At 37.8% G+C, this 27314-nt stretch overlaps 1 protein-coding gene across 3 annotated transcripts in view; it reads right to left on the reverse strand.

The window, feature by feature from the left end:
• The window catches only part of malrd1 (MAM and LDL receptor class A domain containing 1), a 55590-nt gene that overhangs the window by 17434 nt on the left and 10842 nt on the right, over positions 1-27314 (reverse strand). For all 3 annotated transcript variants that reach the window (XM_060874088.1, XM_060874089.1, XM_060874087.1), the window contains 13 exons: positions 26596-26683; positions 26302-26481; positions 26046-26205; positions 22736-22892; positions 22384-22494; positions 19798-20011; positions 18732-18979; positions 17021-17306; positions 13378-13623; positions 11962-12119; positions 6164-6341; positions 1280-1408; positions 448-600 (listed from right to left, as the gene is read on the reverse strand). In XM_060874088.1, coding sequence (XP_060730071.1) covers positions 448-600; positions 1280-1408; positions 6164-6341; positions 11962-12119; positions 13378-13623; positions 17021-17306; positions 18732-18979; positions 19798-20011; positions 22384-22494; positions 22736-22892; positions 26046-26205; positions 26302-26481; positions 26596-26683 — 2308 coding nt within the window. The remainder of the gene's footprint in view (positions 1-447; positions 601-1279; positions 1409-6163; positions 6342-11961; positions 12120-13377; positions 13624-17020; positions 17307-18731; positions 18980-19797; positions 20012-22383; positions 22495-22735; positions 22893-26045; positions 26206-26301; positions 26482-26595; positions 26684-27314) is intronic.

Consider the following 27314-nt stretch of genomic DNA (forward strand, 5'->3'; position numbering starts at 1 on the left):
TTTTATTTACTTTTGTCCAGTTCATACAATTTTGAAAGTATTTGAAGCAGACAAAAAAGTTTCTAAGCAGGTTTTAGTCAGAGGAAATGGTTAAGATAAGGACAGCTTTATTATCATGCTGCTCTGAATTCAACCATTTCAGTCCTGTCATCGCTCAGAGCCCTCTTGGTACAATGCTCAATTCCCTCAAATTCCCATAATGATATTACCAATAATTCAAAGCCATTAGAAAAGGAAACCATGTAATCAGACAATGACTGTGTCATAATTTTTTTCAGTCTTGGTCTTATAATGTAAAGTCTTTTAGATACTATTTACACTGCATGTAAAAATTTAACCATTGATGAGAATCTATGGATTTAGGTACAAAACTGAATTGTTTCTCAAATTCCATTGGTTTGTTTAGATTAGCTGAGTTTTAAAGTTTACCGTAGCTGTAACACCTACCAGGGCTGTGATCAGTGGATGGTCCTGCTCCTTGATGTTCTCTGCCATGTCCGAGCTGCCAGTCAAAATCGTCGTCCTGATCTTGCACCAGCTGACATTCTGCCTCCCAGTGATCCTCAGGCATGCTGAAGTTACAGGCTCCTGCTAGCCCACCTGCAGAATATCAAATAGTAAAAATGCATTGCTTATATAGACGAAAAAGACACAGTTCCACTGTCCTGAGCAAGAACTGTGTCTTTCTGGACATCTCCAGAATTATTGGTGCCATTTATGGAAGAAGGCAGTGAGACATATGTTGAGATTAAACATAGAGGCACACATCATTTAAAAAATTTAAATAATCATTATTTAGAGAGGCGATAATAAGATGAAGGTGACAATAAGATGCTCTTAAATGCTAGAGGATTTTTAAACTATTTTTAAAACCTTTACTTTTTCCTCTTTTGAAAGAATTTTCAATTACAAACATGTGTATGTTGATGAATGCTATAACAGAGAGTATACGGTTTATTACTTGTGTACCAGATCAGTCATTTATCAGTCAGTTAGTGCTGCTTTAATAGGGACAGCGTTAAAAGAAGATACTGTGGCAAAATATACTTATATACCGCCATCGTCACCAACAAGAAAACTTTTTACGGTTTGTTTGGAATGTCAAATTAATGCATTACAATTTAACATCCGAGACATGGTTATGTTTTTATATGTGCTTCTTTTACCTGAACAGCAATAACACCCTGCACTTTTAGTGCACATATTTAAGGGTTTTAGCTCAGTGTAATATAACAAGTGCAGCATTTCCTCTCAGGAACTGCAGAGAAAATCCACTCACTGCAGACCAGCTCATCGGATCCATCAGTGCAGTCCGGCTTATTGTCACACACCAGACTGGAAACGATACAGTTGCCGTTGTTGCACACAAAATCAGTGGCTTCCGGGCAAGATCCAGGATGTGTGCCACCTGAAACATACATATTCAAATAAACACAGATACATAAACAAATCCACATACACATTTTTCTTACTGAAAAATATGTCACCCAATCCTTGATCTTCTAACAAAAAAGGAATATTTTGGATACATTTACAATATAAAACCTGCAGTTTTTGTAAAATAATAAATAAATAAATAAATAAATAAATAAATAAATAAATAAATAAATAAAAATACATGTAATATATAAAAATGTATGCAAGGCAGTCTTCCTCAAGCGGTGGTGCCAAATGTCCTCTCAATGCCAAAACTGTCAGATCTTTATACTCTTTTCTTTATATCCAAGACATAATAATATGCCTTCAGAGCTGCCTGTGTGCATGTATGTGCATGTGTGTGTGTGAGAGACAGTGTGTGAGAGTGTGTGTGTGAGTACAGACATCATGGCTGATTAAATATGTTTAAAAAATATTAAAATAAAAAATTAAATATAATTCATAAAAATCATAAATATGCTTTTGGTGAACTGCAAAGAAAACATAAACCTTATGTAAGTCAAAGCTCCTTCAGAATTTTGTCTCTCTCAGCCAGTAAATGTCTTCCTATGAGGCGACCATTAGCTCCTCAGCACCTTTGCACTTGCTTACATCAGACCTAGCACGGATACCGCTATAACACATTACCCGTTATCACATCATATGTCAGTACTCTTCACGGAATCAAAGTTTATTGCTTTACACTCAGCCTTCCTTAGGAAATCCTTCTAGGAAATCCATTATCCTTCATCCATTTCGAACAAATCACACAAGACACTAGCATGCTTTCAGGCATGCTGCAAAAGAGCTGAGACAAAAACACATCACACCTTAGAACATGAGTGACAAAAACATAGGAAATCTCTTCTGAGCTCTGTAAATACTAACATATAGGCTAAATAATATTACTGCACAGCGGTAAGAAGAGCTGACGATTTAGAAGGATGGACAAAGGACATTTAAAAACATACATTTCACAATTTATCTTGATGATAATTACTGTTACTCTTTCTGTTCTAAGTACTGTAAGGAATGAGTTTATCATATTCACAGACAGCAATTTACTTCCTTAATACACAATAGGGAACAACACACACCCACACACCCACACACACACACACACACACACAAGAGAGAGCAGTTGAATGCTGAACACTGTTTTCATTATGCTGTTAAATGCCTTTCTGCCTTTACAACCAGACAGGGAGGGCCGAGAAGGAAATACATAAAAGATCTAAGAGAAAAAAAAATGTGTTAGTGGCCAATACACATGGATATCTATTCAGCATCTATATGTATGTGTGTATGTGTGTGTGGGTGTGTGTGTGTGTACCATGTAGTTTGTCAGATGTGGAAAATGGTACTAAGGAATGAAACCTGATCAAAACTTTGCAATAATCAGCTAAATCATTCTACTCACTGACAGTTGAAATAAATAACATTGATCATTTTTTATCAGTAGCATCTCTAAAGAAGTGGGTTCTATTAGACAGCAAGTGAATAATCAGTTTGTAAATGGGTGAAGTGTAAGGCCCAAACTGTGATGGCTAGCATCTCTAATACAGCAGTTCTCGTGTGGTGAATAGAATGGAAGCCTTTATTTTGTTACATACAGTATACATTACAGCACAGCGAGGGATGTGGTAGCCTAGTGGTTAAGGTGTTGGGCTCCCAATCGGAAGGTTGTGAGTTTGATTCCTACCTCCACCAAGCTACTACTGCTGGGCCCCTGAGCAAGGCCCTTAACCCCCAATTGCTCAGTTGTATTAAAATGAGATAAAATGTAAGTTGCTTTGTATAAAGGTGTCTGTTAAATGATGTAAATGTGAGATTCTTTTCTTTGTATATCCCAACTTGGTTGGGGTCAGAGCACAGGGTCAGCCATAATATAGCACCCCTGGAGCAGAGAGTTTTAAGGGCCCAAAATTGTCAGCTTGGTAGTGCTGGGGCTTCAACCTTGATCCACAGAACAACAACACAAAGCCTCTTGAGCCACCACTGCCCCAGGTGGTCCCAATATGCAATGGTTAATACCTACCAATATGTGGTCTAAGGAAGTACAACAGGCAACAGGGTCATGAACACCCAAAATCCACTGGTCCGATCTCACAGAGCTTGTAAATGAAGAGCTGATCATCTACAGCATTTGGTGGACACCGTTATCCAGAACAACTTATCTCATTTACACAAACAAGCAGTTGGACCAGCAGTGGCAGCTTGGTAGCTGTGGGATTTTAACTGACAACATTCCCATCAGTAGTCTCACTTCTTACCCACTGAGATACTATTTCAGTGCATGTTGGGAATGTAGAAAGGTGTCAAAACAAATAATGTATCACAGATTGCTGTGTATGGGGCTGTGTAGCTGCAGACCGGTCCAATGCTGAAATCACCCAGAATGGGAATGTGACCATCAGAACAGGATTTGGAATGAAGCAATGGAAGAAGATGAATCATCTTTTCTTTTACACATGTGGACAGCTGGGTGTAAAAGTCACTTAACTAGGAAAGAGATGGCACCAGGATGTATTCTGTGAAAAAGGCAAACTGGAAGAGGTAGTTTGACTAAGTTAAGGCAAAGGATACAATACTGTGCAAAAGATTTAGGCAGGTGTGAAAAAATGCTGTAAACAAAGAATGCTTTCAAAAATGGAAGTGTTAAACATTTATTTTCATACATGAACAAAATGCAGTGAATGAACAAAAGAGAATCTAAATCAAATCAATATTTGGTGTGACCACCCTTTGCCTACAAAACAGCATCAATTCTTCTAGGTACACTTGCACACAGTTTTTGAAGGAACTCAGCTGGTACAGTAGGTTGTTCCAAACATCTTGGAGAACTAACCACAGATCTTCTGTGGATGTAGGCTTTCTCACATCCTTCTGTCTCTGTCAGGACTCTGCCTGGACTTTGGCCATGTGCCTTTTGTTTATGTTTCGCGTTCACGTGTCTGCCCCGCCCTCGTCTCTTCCTGCCCATTTCTGCACACCTGTTCCTCATGTTTCTGTTGTCCTTGTCTCCTGTTGTCTTCGTCTTGTCTGGTCCTGTCTCGAGTCTGTGTTCCTGTTTTGTGTTTAAGTTAATAAATCCCTGTTTGTTGTGAAGCTGTTCTGCATTTAGGTCTGTTTTTATCCTGTGTTCGTGTCAGTCTCTTCATGTAATCCCAGACACACTCGATGATGTTGAGATCAGGGCTCTGTGGGGGCCGTGCCATCACTTCATGCTGGTTTGAAGGCAAAAGGTAGTAACACCAAATATTGATTTCATTCAGATTTTTCTTTTGTTTGCTCACTTTGCATTTTGTAACTTGACAGAAATAAACACTCATTATTTATATTTCTGAAAGCATTCTTTGTTTACAGCATTTTTTCACACCTGCCTAAAACTTTTGCACAGTACTGTATATGCCTCATATTATACGAGTCTTTGCTTACTCCAGTAGTGGAGTGGTACAGTACAGTATCATCATTGTAGATGATAAACTGGTAAGGTTCTGAATTGTAACTAAAATGAGTCAGCATTCTACTGATGTATAGCATACAATCATCAGCTGAATGAGAGAATTAAGAGTCCGTCGAAATTTCTATTGATTTTTTGACGGTGTAAAAAAAATGAATAAGTACAAAGTAATTTATTCATTCAAATTTAATTAAGTATAGTAATGAAGTATAATTACTCAAGTACTTTCCAACTGGGTCATATAAGAATAAAGATAAATATTAAACGCTGTAATTCACTTTAGATTATATGTATAATAGTAAATGCTAATGTGTCTTTACTTTAAAGTTGACCATAGGATCACTTTCCTAGCTTTAATTACCAGCTATCATGACTGTCATGGTCCAAAAAAAATAAAAAATAAAATAAGAGGGCAACATGTGCAGGTGCCCAGATATCAAGCTTCTTATGTGTTAACAGAGTCGGGGTTTTTTTCATCAGCTAATTAAGCAAGCGATATGATATTTTATTAAGCACCGCTCTGAGCTGTCCAAAGAGTCCTGCTGGTCAAGTCGCTACATGAATATTAAGCAATAATGAGACGAGGGAAATTAAAAGTTGACACTTCATTCGAATGTGATAAGTGAACTTTCTAGAAATGTTTATGAAATGTTCCCATAACTGCTTGTCCATATGTCTAAGGAACATAAGGAAAGCCTTTGTTGTCTGTACATGTGTTTATGTGTAATGTGTGTTTTCTGTCTTCCTTTGGTCGAGTGGAGAATTTAAATGTGCAGACTAAATGAACCACAAAGATTTTTTAACCAAATACATTGGTATTCCAAGGCATTACAGGTATGTTTACACAGCCTTTATTTTACACGCTTAAAAACCTGGAGTAACCAGTACACCGGTCTTCTAACAACAAACTGACCACAAAGGCCTTGGAAATGAGCAGATGAGTCAGAAATGTTAAATGAGGTAGAACGCTGCGCTTAGACTTTGTGGCGGACCTCTGGGGATTGAGTCTGACAATAAAATTCCAGTTGTAGCACAATCCTTTGCTGAACTATTTACTGACTTAACACAACTGATGCAAGTTACTGTCTATTAGGCTCGATAAATTAAATCAGGTGTTCTGGGAGGATGAAAAGCTTGAATCCACTGAACTGGGAAACAATGAAAAATGAGGCAATTCACAGTGAAGTTGAGTGTGTGTGTGTGTGTGTGTGTGTGTGTGTGGGTGTGTGTGTGTGTGTGTGTGTGTGTGTGTGTGTGTGTGTGTGTGTGTGTGTGCATACTCACTGCGGGCACAGTTGATAAACTGCAGGTCGTCAAGTGCAGCCCCACCACTGACGTCTCTCGCACGAACCACCTCAAAGATAAGTTCGAAGTTCCTCAGGTTCCTCAAAGGCACCTCAGCTCTCCTCCACTCATGCATCATCCTCTGCTCCATCCACAGCTCCTTCAGCTCGTTCTCTGTCTGATCATCACATGGAAACAGACAACAATCCAAACTTTACTCAGTATATTATAGAAAATGCAGTGACACTGTATGAACTTGCTGAGATATTAATTAGTTTATTAATGAATGACATATTTTGCTATTCAGCTCTTTATATTTACTTTTAATGTTCTGTAACATCCAGGATACAATTAAGCTCCGGTTTATGCTTATGTTATAGCAGCTCTAAACAATTGTTCTCTAACCGTCCTCTCTGTTTTTCCTACTCGTGTAAAGTTAATGAGCACAGCTTCACCACAGAGTCAGGCACTAGACCCAGACAGACCTGGCTACCAAAAGAAGTCAAACTCCACTGCACACAGAATGAAGAAGAAACAAAAGTGCACTGATGTCATCATGCCTTAAATCTACACCAATTAAGGTGTAAAACTTTTTTCCCCATTTCACAACCCAGGAGAAAGACTTCAATTTGCTGGTAAACAAGCATAAACAACAAGACTCATAAACAACCGTCACAAAACATAAAAGCAGACGTTGATCCTAGAGCTAACAACACATGGTGTTAATAATCAAAAGCATATGTAAACTTTTAATCTGGTTTATTTGTGTAAATTCAGTCATACTTTTATCTCATGTGCCGGAGCTAAACATCTGTTACATGAACTAGCTTATTCAAGGCAGTAATAAATGCACTATTTTCAGCCTACCTAGTATTCATTTTTGAACTGATTACATTCTGAAAACTTAGAGATTCTGCAAACTTATGACCACAACATTATTTACAGTATGTCAAGCCTAAATTAAATGTAAATTTTTTTTCAACTAGTTGTTTCACACATTTCATAGGTGTCAATCGCTGCATCTACACTGCTATCGTTGTGTAGACAACAATATCAGGTCTCCTACAGTATGCAATGTCAATGACAATGTGTACTCTTGTTACATATGATATGAACAAAGCACACCAAGTTTCATGTTAGGTACCTTCTGATATCTAAACTCTAAAGCAAAATGTCTGATATACAATAACACAATATTATAGGCCATGTTCCCAAGAGCTATTTAGAAACAGGATTTTAATATATTTTGTATAACCATGTAATTATTAAGGAGAAAACAAACCAGGGCAGAAATAAAGAACAGTAATTCTTCCATTAAGGATGGAACAATGCTGTGCCAAATCATTCATCAAGCTAGAAAAATCCTGGGAAATGTCAGCCCCAATTAATTGACCGCTATACTAAAGCTTTTAAAGGATAGGGATTTAAATATCAATACAATATAATCAAATGTAATGAATGGATTGTTATATATAATCCAAACTCTTACTCAGAATCCTACTGCAAGCCGTATCCTTGTGCATTATTAATTTGGCAGATGCTTTTATACAGTGACACATTAATAAGTAGAGCAGAATTTAGCATGTAAGCATTGGAGGGTTATGGATCGTGCTTAAGGATCTAAATTTGTGACTCTGGCTGATAACTCATGACCTGACAATCACTAGCTGAATTTCACTGTTTCTTTTAAAAGACCCTTTAGTGAAATGGACTTATATATCGTTCCAGGAGGTCCAGCTGAAATACATTGTTCCAGGAGGTCCAGCTTAAACAGTTTCCTGCTCTTTGGGTGGTACTGAAGTACTGTAATAGATTTATAATAGTAATGTTCAGATAAATAATGTTCAGATAAATGTTCAATAAAGGTGATATCGGGATAGCTGATATACATTGATCATCCATTCTATTAAGAACACCTGCTCATTCATGCAATTATCTAATCAGCCAAGTGGCAGCAGTCAAATGGATCAAATCATCCATCCATCCATCCATCCATCCATCCATCCATCCATCCAATTTCTGTACCTCTTGTCCTACCCTGGGTCAAGGGGAGCCTGTAGTCTATCCCTTATTTATACCTCATATCATCTCAGGGAGTGTTTCTTTGCCACCAACATCCATGCCATAATCAAAGTCACAGAGCTCACATTGTTTACCCTTTCTGATATTTGATGTGAACATTATCTAAAGCTCTTGAACTGTCTTTGCATGGCTTAATGCGTTATGTTGCTGCCACTTGATTGGCTGATTATATGTTGGATGGTCAGTGTATATGACCTGGTCTACTAAAAGGTATATATTTCCAGATAATGGTGCCCTGTCATATCCATGGGTGACACATACTGTAGTAATGCTCTTTTTGGCTCAAGGTCGCTACTTACAGCTGAGACTACAGCTGAGAAAAGCCAAAAAAAGAAAAAAAGAAAAAAAAACACTCTTGACTTTCTTGTTCCTCATCAGAAAGAAGGGCGTTAATTTATTTAATTATTCGCTTCACCTCAATAAACATTCAAACAAATTTCTTTCAAATATACATCACTCGACACAGCTAGCTGGCTAACAATTAATGAACATCGAGGTGTCCATGTTTATTTTTTAATGTTTTTTATTGAATGCAGCGAGATTGAAAATGACCTGCAAATTTCCAATGGTGAAGTAAGTGGAGTCCAGCATAATCATTACCATTTTGTAGCCAACACATGGTAGTTTTTTTTTTTAATTTAAAATAATTCTGGAACTCTTGCAGGCTGAGGACAGGAAGTTATTACATTTTCCACAACAAATTAAATATTCGCATATACTGTTTATTGATATCATCGTCTGCAAAAAAGTACGAAATACCAAGACGTTTGAAAATGTGTGGCAATCTACAGTAGGTTTTTGGCACTTATTGCAATCTAAGCCAATCCATTGTGCAGCTCTTAGAGTTTGGCAAAGGGTGAAAAATAATTGCGCTGTTATTGGCACTATACAGTCAATCCATCAGTCTACGGATCAGTCTACTGCTGTGTAGAGGGAAGCATTATTGCTATAAGCAAAACATAATGCAGACAAAGCAGCCAGCCTCGGTGTAGAACTTCAAGAGATTTATAAGTGAGGTAGCGCAAGTGCAGACTTAATCAAATATTAGGCATGGATGACTGAACAGCATAAGGTGAGTGTTTATATTATAAATGCATTATAGTCTCTTGTGTGTGTGTGTGTGTGTGTATGTGTGTGTGAGTGTGTGAGTGTGTGAGTGTGTGTGTGTGTGTGTGTGTGTGTGTGTGTGTGTGTGTGTGTGTGTGTGTGTGTGTGTGAGTGTGTGTGAGTGTGTGAGTGTGTGTGTGAGTGTGAGTCTTTGTGTGTTTCAGCAGTCTAAACAACCTCGGGGCAATAACTGTAGCAGATTTTTGTCTGATGATATCTGACCTCGGCACTCTGATAAACAGTGATATATGATATTGGGATAAAAAAAATGAGTGTGAAAGAGATGATAGTCTGTTTAGATGAGTGTGTGACAAATAATTTGTTATTCTGATGATATGATGATATGACAAAAACAAGCGCTAAGGGAGTAAATTTCAGTACATTACTAATTACTAATGAATGTAAACAAACAGGAAAAAATAATATTACAATAATAATAATCTATAATCTGAAACACACACACACACACACACACACACACACACACACACACACACACAGTCTGGGAGTGTATCCATCTTAACTGCAGAGCCAGATGGTAGTGGAAAGCTGCTCTGTTGTTTGGGTGAACAGATAAACACATGGGCAAGTTGGCATTGCTCAGCTATCGGTACAGATGGCACAAATAGAGCTGCAAAGCTACTTTAAGATCCTCGGATTACCCAGAAGAGGGTCTATTTCTCTGTCTGAAATCAAGACAACAGACAACAGAACAAAGACAGACTAAATTCGTCTTTTGTTTGGGAACATGGTGCATAAATTCTTTATTAAGTATGGATGAGATTTTCAGTAATAATGTCTCATATAATCATGTCTGTATAATTGTATTCATTATGATGCTTCATAATGTTTATTGTATGCAATGATGTTGTAAGTAAAAGACAACAATTGCTGGACCATGCTGTTATGCATGAATAATCTACACAGGATGGAGTGATAGGAGAGCCATTAACGCAGCTTTATTTTCATACAATTTCTACTACTTACAACTTGCCAGTGCTAAAACATAATGAAACATTATTACACATTGTACATTTGTAACTTTTATTTAATGGAATGGAATGGAATTTAATGTAATTTAATAATATAGTTTTGTGTAATCCCATGGAATGTCTGTGAGACAAGTTAGTTCCATGTTATAAACTAATGGAGCAGCGAATCATGGGAGAATTTCTGGTAGGCTGTGGGTTTGCCAATACAATAAGTTAAATATTAGAGGTATAACCTCAAACGTCTTATTACAGCTGTGCTCTGAGACACACACATACACGCAGGCATTTTTGTTCACATCAGAAGTACATTATTGGCAAGAATCTTATCACATTGTTGCCAAAGCAAATATTGCAGGTAGACTGAAACAACGTTACACACTGTGAGCCTATCGATCACACCCCTGCTTCCTCATACAGGAGGCAACAAGCCAATGAGTGCAGCCAGCCGAGATCCTAAATTGCACCATTGATTCCAGTCTGGTCACATGACAAATGTACAGGTTTACAGGTAGACCTAAGAACTCTCGCTTTAGCTTTAATCAATATGGAACATGGAAGTAAATGTACAAAATTTATTTCGCAAGAGCAGCAAGGACAGAGAACTGAGATCCAGCTGTTGAGACAGGCATGTACAGTATAGTGCACACAGTGTAACTCTGCATATGAGCTAATGTAGCAATGACAGCTACTGTATGTGATCATCCCACTGCATATAATATTAATGCTAATTATCTACAGAAAAAAATTGGATTATTAGAGTTTGACAAATTATGTAGTCCATGCTTCTCTTTCCTTCCACTTCAAGTGGCTTCCAGTTTAGTGTCATTTTAGCTTCAGGGAAATTTCAAGGCACGGCTGGGATACTTGACTGATTTGTGACTGATTTATTAGGTTCGAAATTGTTATGTGGCCAATTGTTGTGTGGTGAGTGAGGGATATTTGCTCATTTTTATACTTTCTAAGAAGCCATATTCATATTTACATTACTAGTAGCCCAGCTCAGCTGAAACTAAAGTAAGAGTGTTTGTTTAAGTCAGAGACACACCGATTGTCATTTACGAAGAAATCAAAAAACATAATCACCTCTGTCCTGAAGAATCTATAGGTTTGGTAAGCTTACTGACTGAGTAAATGTCAAATATACTCCCAACACGTCCTCATATCAGTGATTATACATGTTTCTTTATTATTATTATTATTATTATTATTATTATTATTATTATTATTATTATTATTATTATTGTTGTTGTTGTTGTCATTGAATTGTTGTTGTTGTTATTGTTGTTATTGCTAATGTTAGCCATTGATTATACCAAGTCTGTGTTGTTATTATTATTATTATTATTATTGTTGTTGTTGTTGTTGTTGTTGATGATGATGTTGTTGTTATTGTTGTTGTTATTGTTGTTGTTGTTGTTGTTGTTGTTAGCTATTGATTATACCAAGTTTGTGTGGAAGTGTTGTAACTACAGGAATAATAATATGATTATTAATAAACTGGAAACATTTTTTACAGTTTGTGTACTCACACAAGTACACAGTTGTGTACTCTTTCACAAGGATGTAATTCTGGCTGAAGTTACAGCAACTAACACTGAAAAGTTTGACGTGTTTTACCTTTAAGAAGAGACGGATGACTCCTGTTGCTTTGTGGGAGATGTAGTACCAGAAAGTCAGTTTGCAGATTGCACTGGACTCTTTATATAAAAAACTTCTCATATGAGCTTTATCCCCCTTTAGACCCACTGGAGTGGCTGCCAAATATACAAAGTGGCCTGGGACATAGAGGAAAAAAGAGAGAGGTATAGGATCACAGAGAATAAAAGTGATTTAGGATTGTAGACAGGTGAAAATTAGTACAGATGAAAATATTACTATATACTGTAGACACAGCTGCTGAGCTCAGAAACTTAAAGATCAGCTCGCAGGAAATGGACGGAACCTTTTTATTCTATTATTATGCAAAGTTCATGAATGAACAAAATGCCAACAGAGGGTTTTGGCAATGGCTTTAATAATATCAGCATCGCTAATGCTATTATAGTCCATATTTTTTGTAGCACTTATACTACACATGGCCACTAAAAAACCAACAGTTTATCCCAGGAATTAAATGGGGCACAATCACAGGGCACAATCGCAGTGACAACTGACAATTTAGAGATGACAATCACCCTAAAGTGCAGATATTTGGACTTGGGGAAGAAACTGGAGTACCCTGAGGAAACCCCTTAGGTGCTGGAAGAACATAAAAGCAATGAAATCAAACCTCTTGCATACACATGCATGTTCATTCTAGCAATTGAATAGCTTTGGAATATAAATACAAAATACATTGCTGCTGTACTGTACAGCTGTACTGTATATGTATACAAATGTGGTTAAATGGGAGCATAGTGGCATTGTGGGCAGCATATTTCCATCACACAGAGAGGGACTGAGTAATTATTGTCACATCACTTAACGTCACATGTCTGACATGGACTCCGACTCCCAGAAACTACCAGCACTCCCACATTCACACTCATTCCAGACTTTTAAGGATGTATTTCTGTTAATGATGTGCTAGTGTTTCTCGACTTGTGATCCTAATGAGCTCTGATGTTCCTGTTTCGCTCTGCTGAACATTTGCCTGTCTATTTGGATTGTGCTTTTACACTGTGCCTGTTTACCTGTCCCGATACTTTTTCCCATTCCTAATTTTGTGACTGCTTATCCTTTATTTCAGGCTTATGTTACTAAATTCTACATTTGCACCTAACCCATTTTGCCTCATGCAAGCTATTTACTTTTCCTTACTTTTTATATATTGAAGGTTGACTATAAGCAGTAAGAAATAATTTAGCTTATGTGGACCAACATATATACTATTACACTGTTTTAGATATAACTCTGGGAACTGGATATGAGTCAGTGTGCAAATATCTAAATGGTGCATCAAGGCCTACAGTGTAAATGCAGCCGATGTAAAAGCTTTAATAGCTCAGATATGTGTATAACGTATATGTAAAAATCTCAAGGTCATCTTCCTACCGTTTTCATTCAAGAGTGTGTGATCATATGGTGGTCTGATGCTTTGAGCAGAGCCAGTGCCTAGCATTAAATCAAAATTGTCTGCAAGAGAGCTCTTCCATCCGCAACGACCGTCTTCGAACGAGCAGGAAGTCCCGCAGTTCTTCTCATCGCTGTTGTCTCCACAGTTGTCAATAAAATCACATAGTTGCTCTTGTTTGTAACAGTCACCGTTATCACACTGAAGTAAACCTATTGGGCAGAAATCTGAGGACAAACAGACACAGATAATATGTGATATAAAACAAATGAGCAAAATATATTGTGCATTGTGTAACTGTGTGTAGAGATGGGGGAAATGTGCACTGTGTGTGTGTGTGGGAATGTTAGGGTATTAAAAGGGTGATGAGGCGTGAGGAAGAGGGGAGGTTTCTGTAATGAGTGATGAAAAGAATTCATAAATTCTCTAATCTTTTCTTCCTGTGGAGAGCTCAAGGCCAAACAGCAGGTCTTTTTACACCCTTTCAGTCATCCTTATTTTATTTTCTCTTCTCTTCTTCTCCAAGAACAAGGCTTTCCCTCATGGAATCACTAACAAAGTTAAAAATACAACGCTGTGCATGTTCAGGTATGTGCAAGATCAGATCTCCACCTACACACACACACACACACACACACACACACACACACACACACAATCCCACACTGTCATAAGATATTTAAAAAGAAATTCTGTGACATTACTAAGACGAAGCGTAGTGGGATTGTGTGAGTCATATCTCTCATCAAGGAATCTCTCCAGTGGCTTCAGAACAAAGTAAAAATAATTAAAACCCTGAGCCGGAATCTGATATGTGATTTGATGCTGATCAAATCCACATGGCCTCATGCACCCCGACTGCAGATTTATGCTTCAAACCGGGTTAAAAATTCTGATCTGATCTAACAGTGAAAGTTGTCAACATGTCATCATATTAGCGTGACTGAAACCTTGCTAACAGCAGAGATGCTTAACACATGATATATTCTAAATAGATCCTGGAATGCTTTGCCCTGGGCTGACTGTGGGCTGACTGTGGAAGTGTTATCTATTATCAACACATTCAGTCGTTACGACTTGCAAACTATTCACACTCCTTATTTATCATACGCACTAGCATTTAAATTCAATATTAAAATATTTAGAACAAACAAAAATAATTAAGCATCACAATGTGATACTTGATGAGTATTCATTAATTAGAACAAACAAACGGATTAATTGTTAAAATTTTGTATTATTTTGATATCAAATTATATTTATATTAATAATGTTCAAACAGCTAATTAATCCCAAGCATTAACCAAGGGAAATTTGATATTTATTTAAATACAATTTACTAAAATGCGTATAAAGTAATCTATCTAATCTTTCCTTTGCATATTTATAAAGGTAGTTTATCTAACTATCATAAATATGTATTGTAGTGTATTGTATAGTTAGTTAATTCTTTTGCTAATTTGAGTCATTGATGATTAGGGACCACAACAAGAAAACAAAAATCTAGCAACGTTCACAATGCAGATATGTTTCATGGTTAATAAATGATAATGTCATACTGTATGTCTGTGTCGTTATTTCATCCTTCCATTCTTACAAAGACTGCGCTACTGTGTGGTTCAGTTAAAACAGTGTCATTTTTTTTTAAATGAAGTATCACAGTCTATAATATTTAACAATATTCACTGAAATGTTGTTGTCCACTGAGAGACTTTGTTTGATTCATTTTTTTTTAATTTCATTTAATTTGAATATTTCATTTAAATCATCATCACTAAAGTAGTTCAACTAAAATAGGTCAAACTCAGAATATTTTATTAATCTGTATTAATATATTTAATATATATATATATATATATATATATATATATATATATATATATATATATATATATATATACACACACACACACACACACACACATATATATATATCTTGATTACATTCTTTAAAGTGATACATAATACCTGTAAATCAGGGCTATAAGGTTTATTACTAATAACTTAGTAATAAATAAATTACTAAGTGAAAAATAAACCATGCAAGATGGATTCTTACTGTACATCAAAGAATTATTGAATGAATAAAAATTTACAGAAAACTATGAACATATCTTTAAGGCATTTTTCCTTAACTCCATACGGTACTCTTGAGATTTTATAAAATCTGATATTAACCTAAAGTTACCTCAAGTTACTCATGCTTCGTAGGTTTGTCACAGTGTTAAGCAAATTATGTCTTAAAGCAGAACCCTGACCTGACTTGAAGGTATTTGTTAGATTAATATCTGTGTTTTAAACTGTAATCTCAGCAGGATCTCGGAAAGAATTTGAAGGTACCGCATCAAGTGAAGATGACTTTGTTGAATTTCATCCAATTAAAGCTATAAAATAGTCGTTAACTCTGCCACAGGCCAAGTTTAATGTTTTTTCTTAATGTAATATCGCAAACTCTTATAAGACTGTGCTAGAAATCTACACACATTTATGCAGACTCACAGTGTCTGAGACGGAGCAGACAGACACAGACATAGCAGGGTCTTTGTTCTCAGAGAGACCACACACAGACCAAGTCACATTAGAGTTACACACTAATACTCTTGAGAAAAACACACACACACACACACACACACAGACACACAGACACACACACACACACACACACACAGCTTTTTTGTAGCACTGGGACATTTGTACCCATTTCTCACACCCTGCAGTCTTGTCAATCAATGTGAAAACCCAACTATGGATTAGAACGTCTTACCTCCCTCTGTATTGCATTCACACTCATTCTGCCTCTGTCTCAGAGGAGTCGACGTGAAAATAACTGAAGGGATGCTCAAGGGCCCCTTTGCTTTTCACACAGAAAGCCTTGCTGTACACAATTTCTGGCAAGACGGACGCAGGGACAGATTTACTGATAAGAAAACATGTTTAAAGAGAGAACTGATCAAAGGACAAACACCTAATCTCTGCAAATTACAACTAAAAATACTAATATCTGCTTTTAGGATCTCCTGAAAATAAATTATAATGGAATATTCTGTAAAGGAGTTTTCTCTAGTAAACTTTCAACTATTAACTCTTCTTTTATTTCCATCACCCCAGACTACACAGCACTAGACAACTAACGGCTAGACGTGTCTAGAGCTAGCTGTGTTCTTTTGCTACTACCTTGTGTCTCGGCAGAGAACCAATTGAGGCGCTTCTTAGGGGCAAAACTCGCTACAGATGACCTATCAGTGCTTAATGCAGTGAGAAAAAACAGGCCAACCCCGGGGAGAGAAAGAGAGAAGAAAAGAGACTGCGTTGGATGGAATAAGAAAATGAGGTAAGAATATTAGCAATATAAAACTACAGACACCTCACGAGGGAATTAAATATTTCAGTGACAGAGGAAAAGGGAAAATATTGGTTAAAAAAAGAAAAGAAAAAGCAATAATTCATGAAAGCCATAGATCTGACTGAGCAGTGGATGGGGAATTGAAGTGCCTTGAATACTATCAGGTTTCCAGTCCACAGTGCATTGAATTTGAACAAACAGAGCAGAAGGAAGCTGCTATTCCTGAGCTAAAAGCAAAATAAGTTAAAGCAAAAAAGTGAGCTGACAGAATAAAAGCATACCAGTAGGTGAAGGGTCTGGGAGGTTTGTCTTGTGATCATGGGTAAAAAGACAGCCAGGTGAGAAGTTGATGTCATCAATGCTGATATCTCCCCTTCTGTTTCCACCCATCTTTCCCTCAAACATGACTTGGAAGTGCTCTTTGGAAAAAAGGGGTACTTCCTGTCTCATCCAGTAGTTGCCCTGATTCCCGGTAAGGTTGAGGAGGAGGGAAAGGGATGACTTTGTGATCATGTACACACTCAGAGTGCCAGCACCCTCACCAGTCATATGCAGGTAAAACACCATCTACAAAAAGGAAAGATGCTCATCAAGAATTTTATAAAAATGATTTTAGAGGTATTAGTATCATAGAGTTAACCAAAGATCATACTTTCTACTTTCTACTTATATTCATTCTGTTTTGGCCTCACTTTTTTTTTTCTTTCAGATTTATAAAGTAGCTGTAATGTGTTCTATATAGGCTGTCAACATCAAGTTGATATGGGCAAATGTGTGTGGATAGCTGACTAGCAAACCCATATGTGGGTCTCTCCCACACTGTCAACACAAAGTAGGACGCACAGCTGTGTAAAATATCTTTGTATGTTGTGACATTATAATTTCCCTTCACTGGAACTAAGAGGCCCTAATCTGTTCCAGCTTGACAGTACCGTGTGCACAAATTGAGGTCCATGAAGATGTTTTTGTGGAAAAAAAATGAAAAAAGTTTGGTGTGGAAAAACACAAGTATCATTCACTCAACCACACTGAACACCTCTGGCATAAACTGGGACACTGACTGCACTGCAGACATCCTCACTGCAGACAACATCACTGTCTGATCTCTGATCTCACTGTCTAATGCTCTTGTAGCTGAATGAACACAAAACCCCACAGCCACGCTCCAAAATCTAGTAGAAAGCCTTCCCAGAAGAGTGGAGCTTATTAGAACAGTAAAGGGGGAATGAATCTGAAATAAGATGCACATACAACAAACACATATGGGTATCCCTTTTGTCTTCTTGTCTCTCTCCTTATCCCTCTCTCTGTCTTTCTGTCTCGGCCACATTCTAATTGACTCCCTGGCAGGATTGCGGAGTGCAATTGATTAGTATTGTAGGTGCATCTGAGGGTGAACAACAGGTCTCTTCCAGGTGGCCAATCATCTACATTTTCCTTTCTCTTTGTCCCTTTGTTTCTTCCACAGACATACAAAATGAATAGTTGATTGATTCCTGCACGGCTGCCTTTTAAAATGAAACAGAATTCCTCTAAAATGATTTGATAGAAATGATTCAAGTGCGTTCACACAGACACAAACAAGCTTGAAAAGGCATAGGACATGATAAAGCCTTTCCTTTCTTTCTTTGTTCACATACAAACATATTCACATACTCTCTCTCTCTCTCTCTCTCTGTCTCTCTCACTGTGTGTGTGTTTTGTGTACTATGACTGATAGCTGATAAATGTACAGAGCAACCAGGATTATTAAAACCACTTACTGGGGTTTTACAGTATCACAGTGTGAGCTTTGGAAACCTGTCTGTTTACAGCTTAGCACAATTTCACACAGTTAATTCAATCAACCACTTAATCACTCAGTGAGCCACCTATTAATCCATCTATCAATCCATTCCATAGCCTTACTTTATTCCAAAATATTGACCCTTTGTAAGCGATCTACTGTGCTCCTGTTAGGTGGTAGCTGATTTGCTTTAAGGGAAATCTGACCTTACATTCTCTGCTGCTCTGGCTAAACACTGGACTGGAGATTCGAGCCATGTCTCCAGAGGATTTGGAGAAAAAATTCTCCCTGTACAGGTAGTGGCCTGATGAGTTGCGTAGAGTGTGGTCAGTGGCTGGACCTGTTTCCATTGTATGCGTTCTTCCTGCTTTGATCAGCCAATCAGAATTGTCACTCTCCAGTTGGTGCCAGGCACAAAGGTCAAATTCAAAGTTACAGTGCGCGTGAAAGCCCTCTGGAAAATAGAGACATAAACACACAGACACAGAAAAATATACGTGTGTTATATGCAAGGTGTTAGTGGATCTAACACTCCATTACCAATATTAAAAATGAAAAAAATCTATATTAAAATGATCATAATTGTACTCTGAGGGATAACATTAGGAGAAGCAAAAAACCGCATGAAGTGTTGAATTTTTTATTTAATTAATAATCATGGACCACTAAAAAACCATAAAGTACATAAATTAAGGATAGAAGTGCATGAGGTTAATATGAAACATATGTTAACTTAAAAAAGACCCCAAAGGGTCATGAACTCACTTCCTGTCTGTCAGGTATTTAAGCGGGTTTTACCATCACTTTTGCATGAAGTATTGTTAGTTTCACTGCATTATTTGTCGTTTAATATTCATTAATAGTAGATTATTGTTTTCTAGTGCTAAAGGGTTTCAACCTTCCTGTTTCCTGTACTACATGTTTTTTGGATTAGCATTTTGGATTTGATTTGATTTCCGGATTGTACTCTCTGTTACTGAACTGTGTCTGTTTTCTGGTGATGAATCCAGCAGAGTATTCACAAGGGGAGTTATTCATGGCATTCGATGGCGCTCCCTGAGAAGTTTCACAGTTCTACAGATCATCATATTTTCTATGTTCCACATAGAAAGTTCAAATAGAAATAAGATAATAATAATCATTTTAAGAGATATGGGCATATCCTGAGGAGATATTATTAACTCAAAAAAAAATAAAAAATCCTGCTTAAAATTGCAGCAACAAAAGTGGCAATTGATTACTTTTTTAAACTGATATATAATTATATCTTACTGCAGATGTAGTGGTTCTCATCTGAACCATCCCCACAGTGGTCGATAAAGTCACATAGGTTACCGTCAGGAATACAGAGACCATTAGCACATGCAAACTCAGACTTTGTGCAGGGAAAACCTGAGATGACTGGAGGTGCACAGTCAATAAACTCTACATCATCAACCACCACATCACCCATGTAGCTAACACCTCGCTTACTACGGAGGATTACCTGAAAGCACAATATCATTTAATATAAACATCTTTTTAAACACATTCTACAAAAGTAAAAATCGTGCTAATTATTATTTAATAACGTTAAGATGTATTTTGTGGGGGGCACGGTGGCTTAGTGGTTAGCACGTTCGCCTCACACCTCCAGGGTTGGGGGTTCGATTCCCACCTCCACCTTGTGTGTGTGTGGAGTTTGCATGTTCTCCCCGTGCCTCGGGGGTTTCCTCCGGGTATTCCGGTTTCCTCCCCCGGTCCAAAGACATGCATGGTAGGTTGATTGGCATCTCTGGAAAATTGTCTGTAGTGTGTGAGTGCGTGAGTGAATGAGAGTGTGTGTGCCCTGCGATGGGTTGGCACTCCGTCCAGGGTGTATCCTGCCTTGATGCCCGATGACGACTGAGATTCCCCGTGACCCGAGGTAGTTCGGATAAGCGGTAGAAAATGAGTGAGAGTGAGTGAGTGTATTTTGTTTAAACTAAATAAATGTATTCACTTTAAATAAAAGACTGTAAATAATTTTACATTCTAGTCAGCTAAAATGTACATAGTTGTAAAAGAGACAGAGATAAAATAGATTATAAACAAAGGTTATGTAAAAATCAAACAGTAAAAAGAGGAGCAGAAAAGCATTTAGACCTGAAATACCCAGTATGCTCAGAGAAGACACTTCAGCAATTGCAGGGAGCCGCAGAAGAGCACTTCACAGCTAAGTACTGGGCATTAATGTGTCTATGAGCCTGCAGATGTTTGTGTTTCTTGGTGTGGATTGAGTTTTGATAACGTGCCGGTTAAGAAAAGAAGGCTGTCATATTTCTGGACAAATCTGTTCAACTCAAGATCTACTTTAATCAACTGACACCAAATTTGATCAAACACTCACACAAGCACAGAAGCATTCTTTAAAAACCAACTGTGTATATATTTTTATACATATCTAGTTCATTGGTTTGTGGTTGTATCAAAATAAATATTTTGTCCATTATATTAATATATAATGCTTTTGAGGATCAAGTGGGTAAGGTAGTTTTGATAGGGTAGGGTAGGGTTTAGTAGTGTAGATTAGAGTGGGTAGAGTGAGTAGGATAAGGCAGGGTAGGGGTGGTATGGTATGGGTAGTAAGGTAGGGGGACAGTGTTGGGAGCCTGGCATCAGTTCTGGCACTTTAAACTGCCCCAGAACACTGGAAAATACACTATAGTGCATTTTTGTATTGTATACAAACATTATTAAAAGATTTTTCAAATAGCATTTTCATGCATTAATTCAATATAATGGGACTGCAACAACCACAGAATTTGATCTATTTAAATAAAGCTGGACTGGAAATACTATATTATAGATTATTAGAAATGTCTTCAAAATTTCTGTAGACCTATACCTAGAAGACATGGCTACTAAATGATCAAATTGAGTTATACCTGATTATAAATGATTATTATCTGGGGATGCTAGCAAGAGCTTTTTGGTAAACATGATATTTTATTTGATTCCCCAAATATGTGAAGTGGATGAAAAGAACAGAAGAAAGTTGGAAGAATGGCAGAGTTTAACATTATCTTTAAAGACTTACTTGGTAGATTATTGTAAGGTCGGAACCAATTTCCTAGATACTTTCAAGCTACTGTAATTGTCATCACCCTCCTTATACTATGGGTGTCTGTTGTGTCTTCTTTACTTTTTGGTTACTGTCCTGTGAGACTGGATGCCTTTCCTCCTAATTACTTATCTATACCTCCATAGGTGGCTTACAGTCAGGCACACTGCCTTACTATATCTTTTACATCTAGAAAAGTAGTACAACACAGTAGTATATCACATTTAGCTATGTGATATACAAAGATATGCTGTACGTCAAACAATTGATGCATGGCAAGGGTGACAATTTGGTATATTTGTAGTTATTTGGCCAACTTTATCTATGAAGGAGGCTCAGAAAGTAAGGCTCTATTTAGAAAACTATCGTGATGTCTTGAATTTTTTTAGCAGTTCACTGCTGTTCCATTCCACTGTCAGAATGGAATCGATTTAATTTAATTGTTTTAGCGACACAAGCCTGTTATACACTTAGTCAGGATACTGTTGGGTTTCTGTGTGTAGAGTATCTGTTTTTTTATGCTGTTGGTGAGCATGGGGAAGTGCTGGGAAAAGTGTGTGCCCTTGCTTGGCAAACAATTCAGACTTCTCTACAATAACTTTGGTACAAAGATAAAATGGACAGCACAACTAAAAGAAATAATAGATACACTATGCTCATTTAATATCACCTGCTGTAGCTCCTGCCTAAATCTATAGACAAACCGCTGGCCAAGTAATTTAGAAATATATAGAGGTGGATTACACAAATTATGCAGACGTTGTTCTCTCTCAAACCTGAATATTTTGGCGGATTCCGATGAAAATTTTGCCAAGCATCCAGCGCCTGCCTTGGTTTCCTGTTTCAGACCACACCTTATGTGTGACATTACCAGACTTAATAAAAACCTACAAACACATGAATGAAAAACAGATTGTTGTTAAATGGAACTAAAGTAAATAAATGTAGTTAAATGTCCACAATAAGTTTAATCCTTCATGACAGTTCACAGAAATTTGGAAATAATAAAAATAAGAATGTAACACAGAGCATAAAATATGAGGAAGTGCTTAGTGCTTGCACTAAAGTACTGTATCGATTTATGTTTGTTTCATAATGAACTTCAGAGATGACATTTAAAGCATCCACCTGTAGTGTTCCAACAGTGAAGCCACTCATATAGTACCAGAATTCCATGGTGCACTGGGGCCCTGTGGCAGTGATGAGTGGTGTTATAAGATCAGACACATGGCCATATCCACCATTAGAGCTATCTGCATAGATGTACCATCCTTCTGCAGTGCCACTAAGTCCAACACAAAAAGACAGATATACATGCATACACACATTATAAATTGCACAACTGAAAGGGTTAACAACTGGATGATATATATTATTTTAGATATAAGAATGAATTGTATCTTAACCGTACTTTACAGAGATAAATATATTAAATACATTTTTACATATTAACATGTTAAAGTTTTCTAATTAAAACATATAAAAAAGAACATTTAACTATACTTTAAAGACATCGAGGCTTAAGATCAAAATATGAATATGAAATGTTAGCTTTTATTTCCTCATTAGCTTTTCATTTTCTCATCGGTTTTACCCACTAGGGGTGACCACAGCAAATCAGCTGTTTCCACCTAACTAATTCTTTACTCTCACACAAATGACCTTCATATCATCTTTTAACACATCCATATATCTCCTATTTGGCCTTCCTCTTGACCTCTTACCTGGCAGCTCCATTTCCAATATCCATCTACAAATAGAACCACTCTCTCTCCTTCAAACATTTGTACATGTCCAAACCATCTCAATCTATCCTCTCTGACCTTGTCCCCAAAACAGCCAACCTGAAATGTCCCTCTGATGTGCTCGTTCCTAATTCTGTCCATCCTCGTCACTCCTAAAGAGAACCTCAGCATCCTCATCTCTGCTACCTTCATCTCTGCCTCATGTCTTTGTATCACTGCTACAGTTTCCAACCCATACAACATAGCTGCTCTTACTACTATCTTGTACACCTTTCCTTTGATTCTTACTGACACTCTTTTGTCACACAACACTCCTGACACTTTTCTCCACCCCCTCTAACCCGCCTGCACTCGCCTCTTCGCCTCTTTTTCACACTCCCAGTCACATGATGGTTGACCCCAAATACTTAAACTCCTGTACCTTCTTGACCCCAGCCCCCTCTAACCTCACTGTTTTACTTCCCTCCCTCTCGTTTAAACACATGTATTCTGTCTTACTATTCCCCTTCTTTCCAGAGCAGCCCTCCACCATTCCAGGTGATCCTCCACCTGCTCTCTACTCTCATTACAGATCACAATGTCATCTGCAAACATCATTGTCCACTGAGATTCCTGTCTGACTTCATCAATCAACCTGTCCATCACCATAGCAAACAAGAACGGACTCAAAACCGATCCTTGATGTAGCCCCACCTAACCTTGAACTTCTCTGTCTGACCTACAGCACATCTCACTGCTGTCATACATATTCCTCTCATACATATTCTGAACTACTCTGACATACTTCTCTGCCACTCCTGACATCATCATACAGTACCATAGCTCATCTCTCTGCACCCTCTAAATCCACAACGATGCAGTGCAGCTCCGTCTGACCATCTCTGTACTTCTCCATTAACATTCTCAGAGCAAAAATTGCATTGATAGTGCTCTCAAGACAACCACCATTGTCCCCGTCCCAAAGAAGTCTACAGTATCCTGCCTTAATGACAATCGTCCCGTCACTCACACCCATCATTATAAAGTGCTTTGAGAACCTCGTCATGACCCAGTTATCACCCTCGATGGACCCCCTACAGTTTGTGGATTGTATTGGTTGGGACTACTTACTAAGTCCTTAACTCTGTATTTGTTTATATAGCACAATGGTCCCATACATGGTCCATGGCGTTGTCGCATTTCACTGTGTACTGCAACAGCTATATATGGTTGAAATGACAATAAAAGCTTCTTGATTTGACTTGACTTGAATCTTCTCACTCTCTGAAATCCTGTTGAACAATCCAGATATAAGCTACACTGCTGTCTCTCCTAGACAACAGCCTTTCCACTCTTGATTTGCCTCAGAGCCTTCATCAGCTCATCCTTTATAATCTTTCCTATTTCCTGCTTTACAATATTCACCTCTTCCTCCCATCTTTCCCTCTCATTTTCCCCGTTCATCAGCTCTTATAAATACTACTTCCATTTTCTCTGCACACTCTCCGCTCACATGTTATCACCTTTCTTTTGCACATCCTTTCCATCTCTATCTCTTTGTCTCGCTAATCTGTACAAGTGCTTCTCACCTTCCCTAATGATTTCTGTTTGGCCTTGGCCACATCCCTCTTCACTCTTCGCTGTGATTCCTTGTAATCCTGTCTACTTTCTTCAGTCTTTTCTACGTACCACTTCATTTTAGCTGGCCTCTTCTTCTGAATGCTGTTCTGTACTTTCTCGTTCCACCACCATGTTTACTTACTTTCTTTTCTCTTTGCAGATGACACACCTAGCACCCTCTTACCTGTCTCCCTGATCACTTCTAATGTAGATTCCTGGAAAGTCATCTGGAAGTTCTTCCTGACCACCCAATGCCTGTCTCAGATTTTGTCTGAATTCCTCACAACATTCTTCCTTTTTCAACTTCCACCATTGGTCTTCTTGTCTATCTTTCCTCTCCTCTTCCACTTGACCACCAGAGACATCTTACACATCCAATGCTGCCTTGCTACACTCTCTCCTAACACTACCTTGCAGTCAGTAATCTCTCTCAGATTGCCTCGTCTACATAGAATGTAGTCTACCTGCATACTCCTACAGCCGCTCTTATATGTAACTCTCCCTGTCTTCTGGAAATAAGTGCTAACTACAGACATTTCCATCTCCTTAGCAAATTCCACCACCATTTATCCTTCTAGGTTACTTTCCTTCCCACCAAACCTGCCCATTACCTCCTTATCACCTATTTTCCCCTCACCAACATGACCATTGAAGTCTGCTCCAATCACTTCTCTGTTATCTGTGAATACTCTCCATGACCTCATCTAACTCACTCCAGAATCTCCCCTTCTCTTCAACACACAGCCCAATTGTGGAGCATAAACACTGACGACATTCAACATTCAACCCCTCAACCCCTTCAATTTCTAACTTCAAACTGGTTACCCTGTCTGACACTCTATTCACCTCTAAAACATTCCTTACAAACTCATCCTTCAGGATCACATCTACCCCATTTCTCTTGAATAAAACAGTTTTTAAGGGTAGATTCATGTGTATGTGTGTACATGTTAAAAAACTTTTATTTGTTATATTTGTTTGATCACACCAAAATTTCCTACTCATTATACATACAGTACAGTGTTCCAAGACTTTTGGATTGGACTGAAAAACAGAACACCATACATACACAATACACACATGCAGATACTTACAGAGTATGGTCATTAACAGGCCTGTGATTTTCTTCTCCATGGTATATAGTTTCTCCCTGTCCTATTAGCCACTGGAAAGCATGTAGTTGAACTGGAGGTTTGGGGCTGTCCAAATTCCACCCACAAAGATTTCCACCCTCAAAATGACACCGTTCCATCACTGAACATTTTGAGAGAAAGAGAGAACAAGTGTATGTGGGAAGGGGATTTGGATGTAATGACTGATAGATGGATATGAAGATCAACACAGACATACCACAACCCTTTTCATCAGAGCCATCTGAACAATCCCATCTGAAATCGCACACTTTGTTGTGGCTCACACACTCTCCATAAGTCCCACACACAAACTGGCCTAGTAGACAGCTATGAGGGGGCAATGTAGGATTAGTGACTGCTGGAGCCGTAGTGCTGGCTTCTAATGAAGGGAGTACACCTAAACACACATATAAAAGAATAAAATGATCCAAATGTGAAAATGTACACACATACTTGTTTTAGAGTGGGTTTATAATAAAGCTATTAGTTGGTGTCTCTTTGTCACATTTACCCTCATATGGCTCACAGCCCAGAAATGAGAGGTCATCTATTGCTATATCTCCTGTGAAGTCATCCCCCACTGTGCCCTCTACAAGTATCTGAGACAAATTTCACAGAGGAAAAAAAAAAATCCCATTTACATATGGTTGTAAATTGTATCTTAGGTCACAGAATTAAAACCTAGAGGAAAATTGGCTGCATTTCTGCATATCTGCATTATGCAGCCAATCTGATTAATCTTCAACTGCACATACAATATGTCCAATATCTCTCCTAGCCATGTCTTTCAAACATAACATAGCATCATAAAATCGTTTAAAAATGAAGAATTATAGAACAAGGAACAGCACAAGAAGAGCTAAGATATTATTGGTATTTGATTTGCATCAGCTTCAAAATCTGGCTAACCACAGATAATTTAACTCTGTAAAAGTTGAATCTCGAAGAGTGAAATAAAATATATTCTGTTATAAATAGGAATGTTCAGGAAATGGTCAGATGTTTCAAATGGCTTTAAAAGTGTTAATGAATTTGCTGTGTGTGTGTGTGTGTGTGTGTTTGTGTGTGTGTGTGTGTGTTTAATGATCTATATCTACACATTTTACAGCTTTGGGGCAGAGATCGCAATATTGCTGATAACACAAGTTGCCAAGGTTACGCCGCTTTAAAGAACGTCTAATTATAGTTATCAGCCAATGGACAGGGCTGTGTGTGACATTGTGTGAGTGT

This window comes from Tachysurus vachellii, chromosome 7, assembly GCF_030014155.1.
Source record: "Tachysurus vachellii isolate PV-2020 chromosome 7, HZAU_Pvac_v1, whole genome shotgun sequence".
Lineage (NCBI taxonomy): Eukaryota > Metazoa > Chordata > Actinopteri > Siluriformes > Bagridae > Tachysurus > Tachysurus vachellii.